The following is an 11620-nucleotide window of genomic DNA, read 5'->3' as shown; positions in this document are numbered from 1 at the left end:
CCTTCAGTCCGCTCATAATAGTTATGCAGCAATACAATTATGCAGTGGGCGCAGAACAATTATGCAACAATATAATTATGCAGTGGGCGCAGAACAATTATGCAGACAGAGCGCAGAATGGCTCAGAATCACTTATGGTAGACAGAGTGCACAGGGGCAGTGGACAGAGAGCGCAATAGGCAGAAGGGAGTTACAACTATTTTGGGAGCTGGCTCTGATACCATGTCAGGCCAGGCAGTAACTCCTCAAAGCAAAATTGATTCGTATATTTTATTCCTTCAGGTTGGTCTTTATTATATACATGAGGGAGAGACTGTTCACTTCATCTCCCGATGACTGTTCATATTACTTATTATTTATTTACATTATATTCACCAAATCCTGGTGATTAGGTGTCAACATTTTTACCCAACATTCAGCTTGGAATACATGTCTCATGACCTTGGTCTTATTTTTCCTTTAGTAACTTCATTACATGAATTTTTAACCCGAGGCTGTTACAACATGCATAAGTAGACTACCTTGTAAGGGTCTACAAATACGTTAATTTCTACCAATATGATTATGCATTCATGGGCAGTGTTTTGCATGTTAAAAAAACATATTTACCACAATTTATTTATAAATTTCAACTCCCCTCTAAACCATAAGACTATTGGCACTACTCATTCACTTCCAATCACCATAAAATATAAATTTAATAAACATTTAATTTATTGTTTTACTAAGTCAACTCTTCATTTGACCCGAGCCTTCATTGCATAAATAATTAGTAATCCTAACCCTAGAATTAACATCCTTGTGCCATAGCAGAGTTGACCTTAAGTGAGAAGACGTGATGTTATGGTGATAGTGATATCGCTCTTAAGCTACCCCTTAGGCCTGTATCCATTGTTGGGACTTTATAGCTTACACACAAGTTCAATTGGTAATAGGATCAAATTATTCAGAGTGCAAACATTTTTTAGGGTGTAAAGACTCAATTTGAGGGTGTAAGGGATTCGATCGTTCTCATGCTTCATAAATTGGATGTTAAAATAGATTTATACTACTTTTCTAATGTGTTATACATAAACATGAACTTATAGTATTGATTTTATAACTATAACTTTTTATCTTTGAATTATAAACCTCTTTCAATTTTTATTGTTATATATATATATATATATATATAATATTAAAAGTGAATCCTATGTGCCTTGGAGTTTTCACCCACATAAATATTTTAAAAGTGAATCCTATGTGCCTTGGAGTTTTCACCCACATAAATATTTTACAAAGTAAGCTGAAAAATAAACAACCCTAAACTCTAAGCTGTATAATCTTGTTCCTCCAACTTACTTTTTATCTTTATGTTTTTCTTGTTTTAATGAATAGAGAGTACATTCCAAATGTTAGACTTTTCAAAATATATACAATTTTAATCCAAAAATACCATGATCAATAGCAATATTTTTATTTGTGTTATTTTTCTTCGTCATTTTTATTGTTATTTTTTATAAAATAAAATTTTATTTTATTTGATTGATTACTTCTTAAAATTTTATAATGATTATTATTGTAAATGGATTAGAGTGAGAAAGCACAATTTTATGAACAAAATTTTGATTAATCAAATAAATTATATCTTTAAACAATTTTTTTAATGAAATTTAAAAAATAATAATTTGAAGGTGACCGATGAGTGTGATCTCCACCATCCATTCTTCTTGATGAGAGGGGAGGTGGAATAATCTCTTTAGCCCATTTATTTTTTCCTCAAACGTCATGCGATCACACCAGTCACTATTGATGTTTCCCTACCTAGCACTCATGAAGGTACCTTTGGTATGCAAGCTAACATAGATCAAACAGAGGAGAAGTGTTATCGAGATGGAATTGGTAACTTGATGCTTTTGTCGTGGAGGTATGGGGGATTGTAGAAGTGACTCTGCGCTCTTTGACCGCCTAGCTCTCCTTTGGTTTTGGAAACCTATTGCTTCTCTGTATAACTTTTCAAAATGAATCGATCTTCTCTGTGCTCTAACACTGTAATGTTGGTTATTGTAGTGTAGGCCTTCGCGCCATTTCATAATCTTGTTTAGCCCTAGTTATCAGGGCTATAATTAGTTTAGCCATTTATTACTATGTCTTTGAGACTAAAAAACTTTTCTTCGACGGTTGGTCTAGTTTCCTAGTAACAAATTGCGGCTATAAAAAAAATATAAATATAACTTGTTTTTTTAATTAATCAAAGACCCAATAACTTACCCATAAAAAACACTTAAAAAAACAATAATTAAACTTAGTTAATAAAAACCATGAGAAAAATTAAAATTAAAATTATTTAATTTTAACTCACTCATGGAAAGAGCCAATAGACCCAAGAGTATGCCCTAAAACTGCTTCTGCTGGGCTAAGAGCTCGTCTTCTTTGGACATAAGGAAACAGAGTAATGACCCAAGACCTAGAGGCATCTTGCAGGAGTGAAAGCCTGCTCCCTTACGGACCACCAGCGGGTAATTCCAGGTGGCGTGGTTTTCCTTGATAACAGTGATGCATCAAAACATTCGCGGATAGCAGCGAGAGATAGCTGTCCTCACTGTTGGTTTGACAACTAAGTTTGATAAATTTTTCCACCTTTGAAAAAAAATTAGACCGAAAATTAGACCGTCCTTTCCACAAGACCTAAAACGGCCACATGAGATTCTCAAGATCCTTTTGTGTTGTTTGCTATGTACTTGGCAAAGTGCCTTAAGAGGTTTTTGTGTTCCTCCGGAGGGGAAATTTAAACTCTCGATTAAACACCTCGGCTGTAATTCAGAGTACTCGCGAAGTTCCTTCAAAGATTTGAAGAGTATTCGGTGATTTCAGTGAAGAAAACTAACAATGGGGTGCAAGGGGAAGCGAAGGAGAGAAAAAAATTACTTGGCGGCACATGGAGGATTCACTCTTGCTCCTCCCCCAACTGCGAAGGAAATGGAGGCGATACCCTCAAAACTTCGTCGCCTCATGGAGCTCAAGAATTCGCCTCATCCAAGTCAGTTCTCTCTTTTCAATTCATTCGGTCATTTTTGCATTTGCATAGGTAGCTCATTGTAGTTAAGGATAGCATCCGCATGATTGCTTTAAAAGAACACTCATATGAGTTATTTAGGTCATTGTAATATAACGAAGGAACACGGCATCCACATGTGCTATTCAGGCCAGTATTAATTAAATGGAGGTGAAATCAGGGAACCGACATGAGCTATTCAGACCATTTTTAATTAAAAAAATAAGAAAACAGAGCACCCACATGAGCGATCCAGATCATTTTCAATAAAAAGAAGAAGAAACCAGGCCACCCAAATGAGCTATTCTGACGACTTTTTTTTTATAGAGAGAAGAACTAAACATAGCACCCATATAAGCTTATTCAGACCATTATAGTGTGAAGGGGAAAAGATAGGACCAACCTGACCTCTTTGGACCATTCCAATGTACAACGAAGGAGAAAACAACACCTAAACGCCCCTTTTTTTTTTGAAAAGCCACAGTTCTTTGGAAGTGCTTCGAAAACCATCTCCTGAATTGCATCGAATAGAGGGGCTTCTTTCAGCGTAGGTGCCATGTTGAAGGGTATCTATTCCATCAAAATCTCTCGGGACTTGCAACCGGCTTCATCTTTTCGAAACTCATACCATACAAGTTGGGCAGAGATCAATGAGAGTGGAACCCTGGCCGATGGCTTAACAGTTTGACGATATGAACCAACGTACCGTTGGCATTAAAACACTACTTGACACCTTTATTGAAATGATGAATACAAATTACAAATGTATATTGTCTTTGGCAAAGCACAATAAGGGTAGCACGGTAGTTGATGCTTAACTGTATCACAGGAAAGTTGAAACACTTGGTGTGATGAACCAAATGGTTCATTAACTGAGCCATCATGAAAAAGGGACAGGAGCCCGTAACATAATGTCCAAAGGACATAAAATATATTCAATAAAAGTTAATGATACATTGATGATTGGAAGCTAGTCAAAAAGACTCCTTATATAGCACCCAAGAGACATGTTTATGTTAAGGAACACAATCCTAAGGTCATAATCACTAGTATAATTAAAGTCATAAACATGTTTATGTTTTTCAACACAACCCAAAGATCTAATTTATGTTCATTACATATCATCCCTCCTCAAAAGGCGTCATCCTCGAAGTAGTTGATGAAATTTAGTGAAAAGACCTTTAAGATTTGAACCAATTTGATGCATTGTAAACAGACTAGTCCATTTTAGATTGATTTTCTTTAGCACTGTTTGTTGATAAGGTTCTTGGATAGAACTTTTTGTATTGCATGTTGAAATTAGCGAGAAAAGTGATTCCTTGATTTGTGCCTTAATTCAAGGAGTCAAAGTTGAGTTCTTTTTTGCGCATGGTCGAGTTCCTAAAATTTAGGAGTTTCCCTAAAAATTAGGAGTGCATGATGTAGTTAACTGATGTGTTGGCATTGAAAATCAAGTTCTTGATTTTCTAGTGTGAGTTAGTTTGGAAACTGAAAGAACAAGTGGAGTTAGCCAACTAAATTTTAGGAGGAACTAGTTAACAAGTTGTGTTAATTGCTATTAACTAGAAAAGCACCAGTTCGACTTTCCAAACATAGAACTCACTAATTTAACCATTCAAATTGCCTTTAAAATGAGGAACAAAGGCACAAGTTTAATCATTGTTTTGGTGAGCACAAGTTGGTGAGACCAAACAATTGGAAGCACAAGTTTGTGTGTGGAGTTTGTGAGAGGTAGAGTGCGCAAGAGAAGCTTGTGCATAGATTGTTAGAGGGCAAAAAATATCAATAGTCTTGCAAGGGTTTGAAGCTTGGTTCAAGACAGGAAAACTAGGTTGTTTTGAGATTGAAACAGTTGTTTGTAAGAGATCAATTGCTCAATTTTTCTATCAATAAAATTCTCATCAAGTAGAGGGTTTTCCCAGTTCGGTTCCCTAGTAAAAAAATTGTGTCTAGATATGTGTGACTGTGTTTTATCTGTTCCTAATTTCGCTGCAAATTGAGTAGAGAAATTCTTTGTTTGTAAGAAAAGAAAGTGTTTTTTTTTTTGGTTTCAGAATGTTCTTATCAGTAGATCATAAGGATTTTCTACATGGTATCAGAGCGTGGATCAGAATCAAGATAGCACATCCGTGTGCAACAATTCATAAGGAAAGCATCTAAAGTAGGCTGCAGATCAGGAGCAACTCAAGCTTAAGGGAAGGGGGACCTTTTTAGTTGTCAGGCCAGGGTAACTCCAGAATAAGCAGAAGAAAAACTGATATGTAATTTCATTAGAGAACTATTGATTATACACAAAAAGGAGACGGAACAGTTCATCTTCTTGATGACTGTTCACGTTCCAGTTCACCCATCCGTTGAGGATTAGGTGTCAACATTCCCCCCTTAATCTGAAGGGATGTTGGTGAGTCCAAGCATCGTTCTGAATCTTTCAAGCTTTTCTCTTCCAAGCGCTTTGGTGAAGATGTCTGCAATTTGCTCGTTTGTGGAACAATGACGGAGATGGATTGTTTTGGCCTCAACATGATGTCGGATCAGATGATATTTAGTATTGATGTGCTTAGTACGATCATGGAACTTTGGGTTCTTGGCCAACTTTATTGCAGAGGTGTTATCAATCATGAGTGGAGTTGATTGTATTTGTTTTACCTGCAAATCTTCAAGAATTTTCCTGAGCCACACAATTTCTTTCGTTGCTTCAGCTGCTGCCACGTATTCTGCTTCTGTTGTGGAATCTGCTGGTACTGATTGTTTGCGTGATCTCCAGGAGACAGCTCCCGATCCAAGACTCATAGCATATTCTGAAGTAGATACCCCAGTTTCTTTGTCTCCATCGAAGTCTGAATCAGAGTATCCAATCAAGTTGAAGTCGTCCACCTGTGTATACTTGATTCCAAGGTCTTGAGTTCCCTTCAAGTACCTTAGAACTCTTTTTGCAGCAGACCAATGTCCCTCACAAGGCTTTTGCATAAACCTGGAGAGGATTCCAACAGCAAATGAAATGTCTGGTCTGGTAGTAGTGAGGTAGATGAGACTTCCTACAAGTTGTCTATACTTTGTTGCATCCTCAAATTCCTTTCCTTCAATAGATGTGAGCTTCAAGTTTTGTTCCACTGGAGTAGAAAGAGGATTGCACTCTGTCATGCCAAATCTGTTTAACAAATCTCCAATGTATTTCTTTTGAGAAAGAAATATGGATTTTGGATGTTGGGTTACTTCAATGCCAAGATAGTAATGAACATAGCCCAAATTAGTCATTTCAAAACTTTTTCCTAATTCTTTCTTTATGGATGCAATATAGCTTTCATTGTTCCCTGTCATTAAAAGATCATCTACATATACCACAAGATATACAACTGTTTTGCCAACTTTCTTGACAAATAAAGTTGCATCATCAAGATCAAAATGTTTGAAGTTGAGTTTCAGAAGATGCTCAGTTAGTTTTTCATACCAGGCTCGTGGTGCTTGTTTGAGGCCATACAAGGACTTCACAAGTTTGCATACTTTGTGTTCATGTCCTTTCACAGCAAATCCTTCAGGCTGGGACATAAAAACATTCTCTTTTAGATCTCCATTCAAGAATGTAGTTTTTACATCCATTTGATGGACTTTCCAACCTTTCTAAGCAGCTAGTGCAAAGAGTGTCCGGATGGTGGCCCATTTTGCTGTGGGGGCAAAAGTTTCCTCATAATCGACCCCTTCCTTCTGTGCAAAACCTTTTGCCACAAGCCTAGCTTTGTGCTTGTTAAGTGAGCCATCAGCTTTGTACTTGTTCTTGTAGACCCACTTGCAGCCAATTGGTTTGGTTCCAAATGGAGGATCAACCAGCTTCCAAGTGCCATTCTTTATGAGGGCATCATACTCCTTCTGCATCGCTTCTTTCCATTCATCATGAGAAGCAGCTTCTTTGAAGGAAGTTGGTTCAAAATCTGTAGACAAGTTCAATTCACAATCATAAGTAACATCCATATCAACAGGTGAATTATGTAAGAACTCTGGACACCACATATCTCCACAATGGTATGATATTGTCCACTTTGGGCCTAAGCCCTCATGGATTTGCTTTTGGACTTACCCCAAAAGGCCTCATACCAATGGAGATATTTGTCCATCCTTATATATCCATGATCCTCCCCACTTCTAGTCAATGTGGGACTATTTGGTCGTATACCCAACAATCCTCCCCTCGAACAAAGGACCATTGAGCCTCCCCTCAAACGATTATCCATCCGTCCACTCTCTACCAACCAGGGTTCTCCGCTCCAATGCGTTGGAAGCACACGCCTTACATGGAAACACCACCTGCCTCGAGAGTTTGCTCTATCCCAGGTCAACTCCTCTTCACCGTGTTGGGGCAAGGACACGTCCATGAAGAATCCGGAGCACACCGCCTGTCTAACCGAGCTCATCCACGGATCCCATCGTGATATTACCGGGGCCCACCACCTTCGTTCAATATTCCGAGGATTCATCCACTTGGCTAACTTCGGGGCATGGCTCCGATACCACTTGTAAGAACTCTGGACACCACATATCTCCACAATGGTATGATATTGTCCACTTTGGGCCTAAGCCCTCATGGATTTGCTTTTGGACTTACCCCAAAAGGCCTCATACCAATGGAGATATTTGTCCATCCTTATATATCCATGATCCTCCCCACTTCTAGTCAATGTGGGACTATTTGGTCGTATACCCAACAATTGGTACTTCCTTTTAACCTGTAAAGATTCCCGACCTTCTCTGCCTTCATAACCACAAGGGCACCTTTGAAGACCTTCAAGACGCCATCCTGACCTGTAAACTTATAACCATCTGAATCCAACACTCCCAAAGAGATTAAATTTTTCTTCAAATCAGGCACATGTCTAACACTAGTTAATGTCCTAACTGTGTTATCATACATCTTAATCCTGATATCTCCCATCCCAACAGTCTGACATGACATATTGTTACCCATAAACACAGAACTGCCGTTTACATTTTCATACGAAGTAAACCAATTTCTATGTGGGCACATATGATGCGAAGCACCAGAGTCTAACAGCCAGCTATCAAAACTCTGAGAGACATTACATTCAGGTGAAGTTTCATCTATCATACACAAATCTTCAGCAGATAAAACTTCGTCTACAATACCTGAATCAGCCTGATTTGCTTCGTTCTTCAGGTTTTCGGATTCCTTCCGTTTCCAACAGTCCTTCCTCAAGTGTCCAACTTTACCGCAGTTCCAACATTTTGCCTTACACTTTTTGCCCTTCGATTTCGACCTGGAAGACCCCCTTGGTTTGTCTCCTCTTTCCTTTGAGCGTCCTCTAGCGACCATGGCTTCTGATGCAGTTGTATCAGTGCTGGATTTCCTTCGTACCTCTTCAGACAGAAGAGCTCCCACGACTGATCCAAACTTCAAAGAATCAGCAGAGCTGAAGCTGATTGAGGTTATGAAGTGATCCCATGATTCAGGCAGAGAACACAGCAAGGTTATGGCTTTATCTTCTTCCTGTATTTTGACTTCCATATCTGTTAATTGACAAATTAGTGTATTAAAAACATTCAAATGTTCTGCAACGCTTGAACCTTCTTTCATTCGAAGACTGTATAATTGTCGTTTTAGATAAATTCTGTTGGTTAATGATTTTGTCATATAAAGGTTTTCAAGTTTTTCCCACAAACCTAACGCTGTAGTCTCTTCAACGATGTTGAAGAGAACTTCATCCGCTAGACATAGCCGGATGGTACTGAGAGCTCGGGCATCCAAGTCCTCCCAGTCTGAAGTAGTCATGGTTGTGGGTTTCTTAGTAACCCCATCCAATGCCTTGTGCAACCCTTGTTGCACAAGCAGATCCTTAACCTTCAGTTTCCAAAGAGCAAAATTGCTCTTTCCGGTGAATTTCTCCACTTCGAATCTTGCATTCGACATCTTGGCCATTTTCCCTCCTTCCTAGGATTTCAGGCTTTCAAAAAAAATAACTGCCCCAATTTAAACAGAAAGACAAGTTTCAAATCCTTTGATTTCTTGTTTTTCTAGTTTCACAACATTTGTGCGTGCAAATCCCTTGCAAACTTGTTCTTCTACAATATTTAAAAAAAAACAACAACACCCTTTTCAATCTCTGCTGCTATCTTTAAAATCTGACCAACCTTTGCTGCTATCTTTAAAAAAATTTCTGCAAACCCTTCCCTTTTTTTCTCAATAATTTTATTAAAAAACCACAACAACAACCTTTTTTCTGCAATCCCTTCTTTTTTTTTCAATAAAAAAATTTCTGCCAAAAAAAAACAATACCCGGATTGTAACGCCGTCCACAAGGCCGTCCTCAGGGATTCTACAAGCCTCAACGCGAATCCAACAATTCTGCTACCGTACGCAGGAAAATCGCAGCCAACTGCTGGTCCTCAGGGATCCAGCTCTTCTGCTTGGTATAATTGCAGCCAACAGCCGTCCTCAGGAATTCTGCATTGTTCTGCTGTCCTCAGGAATTCTGCACCGTCCACAGCTGCCGTCCTCAGGAATTCTGCACCGTCCACAGGAGTCCGCAGGAGAATTTCCGCAGTCTTCAGGGCCGTTTTATTTCCGCAGTCTTCAGGGCCGTCCTCAGGGATCCAACGCTCGAGCCACCGTTCGCAGGACTCAGGGATTCTGCCGTCACGCTGTCTCAGGAAACCGGATTCTTCAAGCCAAACACGCCGTCACGCCGTCCACAATTTTGCTACGCTCACAGGTTCGCACTGCAGGAGTTTTGTCCAGGCTCCGATACCACTTATTGAATTAAGAGCAGAGAAAGAAAGAACAGCAAGAACAAAATGAGAGAAGACCAAGAAATAGAAACTGAATGTGTATCTATTTTATTCGATAATGAATTTCCTCTACATGACATTCGATATATTCATGTCATTACCGTTACATAACTAAAAAATTATTCGTTACAAAGAAAACTGTTTAACTACATTTGTTTAACCAAGTTCGTTGTCAAACTAACAAATTAGAGTTATCTACATCACCTCCATCTTGTCGGTTTGTATTTCTGGTTCCTGTTTTTCCAATTTCATCAGGATGAACACTTTCAAGTGTCTTTGTCAGCCACTTTGGGGGACCTTTCTGAGATGGTCCAGGCTGCTCTGTTGATTGAGTTGGGACTGAATCAAGATTGAGTCTCCCAATTCTATCAATTACATCACTTAAAGGATCATTCGGTGTTGGAGTTTCATGCACGGGAGATTGTTCTTCAGAAGAAGATTCCACATGTTGATCTAGTATAGGAATCCCCCCTTCAAGATGTGGAATTTGATTATCAAACTCTTGAAATGATTTCGTTTTTGTGAATCTATCCAAGCGATCAAGTTGCCGCTCAACAACACTGTCAGATTTGGATGATTCAAGAAAAATGACATTTCTAGATACAACAAACTTTTTATTTACTTTATCATAGAGACGGTATGCTTTAGAGGTGTTTGAGTACCCCAGGAAGATACACTTACGACCAGTGTTTTTAAAACCGGAACCGGTGACCGAACCGGTCCACCTAGCTAACCGGTTTACCGACCGGAACCGGTCTAACCGGGACTGGTTTGGTCTAAACGAACCGGTTTTTAAAAAATACATTAAATAATTAATTTTTAATGAAACAAAACTATTTTTAAGATGTAAAACCATGATTCCAAGCCAATAGAGACAAAATATGCAAAGTTTGCTCATTTATATACCATGCAAAGGTGAATATATCAAAATGGCACCGAGTGCAATACATATCATCGACAAAATAGCAAAATACATAAGAAATGAGGCTCTAAATGGCCTATAAAGTCCAAAAACAATGCTGCAAGCTATGAGGCCATTGGCCTACTACAAGTCTACAGTGTACACATGATCAATCATCAAGTCCATCACCACTACTAGACACAGGATCATCATCAGGAGCTACATAGACATCATCTGGTTCAGAGTCTGAGGATGCCTCAGCACAAGTCAGAGTAAGGTCTGAGTTACCTATGTGTTTGAGACTGAGTCGTGAAAGAAGTTCAAAGCCAGATCTCTGTAATATTGTTGTGTAATCTGAACTCTCCTAAAAGGGCCTAATCTAGGCCTTGTTGCAGATATTTTCTAGCAGAACTTGATCAAGATATTTAAAACATATTGATGACACCTTGTTGATGGACTGACGCCAGCAACCTGTGGAATAAAAGGTTCAATCACAAAGCGAAGATGCATGACAAGAATTTATTATACAGGAAAGAAGTAATGAATTAGTCATGAGAATGCAGACCTACAAAAAGATCATTGAAACAAAGCCAGAAATCAAAGTCCAAAACATATTAAAGAAGGCCCGTCGTGAAGTTTACAAACAGATTTTGAATTGCACTGTCAAGTACCTCATTTCTCTTTGAGATTTATTTTGTGCTTTTTTGAAATACAAATCATTTCATAGTTTGAAGGACTCTAAGATCTCCATGCAAAAGACATTACAATGATGGGTAGCTCAGCATCTCATAACTCACAGCCATAAATGAGTCTAACAAAATTATAAGTCTGCAAATGAAAGGTATGCATCATGGCTTGATTTACCCACAGTGACCTTAATCAATATTAAA

General features: G+C 38.6%; 1 protein-coding gene across 2 annotated transcripts in view; it reads left to right on the top strand.

The window, feature by feature from the left end:
- Positions 1 to 2680: 2680 nt before the first annotated feature.
- The window catches only part of LOC149195467 (coiled-coil protein), a 298652-nt gene continuing 289712 nt past the window's right edge, over positions 2681 to 11620 (top strand). Inside the window, exon 1 of one of the 2 annotated variants that reach the window (XM_089405326.1) lies at positions 2681 to 3019. In XM_089405326.1, coding sequence (XP_089261452.1) covers positions 2869 to 3019 — 151 coding nt within the window. In that variant the 5' untranslated portion in view covers positions 2681 to 2868. The remainder of the gene's footprint in view (positions 3020 to 11620) is intronic. The other variant, XM_089405325.1, reaches the window with a different exon arrangement.

Source organism: Pinus tabuliformis, chromosome 2_2 (assembly GCF_031772625.1).
Source record: "Pinus tabuliformis cultivar Carrire ecotype Pingquan chromosome 2_2, CPIR1, whole genome shotgun sequence".
NCBI lineage: Eukaryota > Viridiplantae > Streptophyta > Pinopsida > Pinales > Pinaceae > Pinus > Pinus tabuliformis.
The sequence above is the reverse complement of the archived record's forward strand: the minus strand, read 5'-3'. Positions and strand labels throughout refer to the sequence as shown.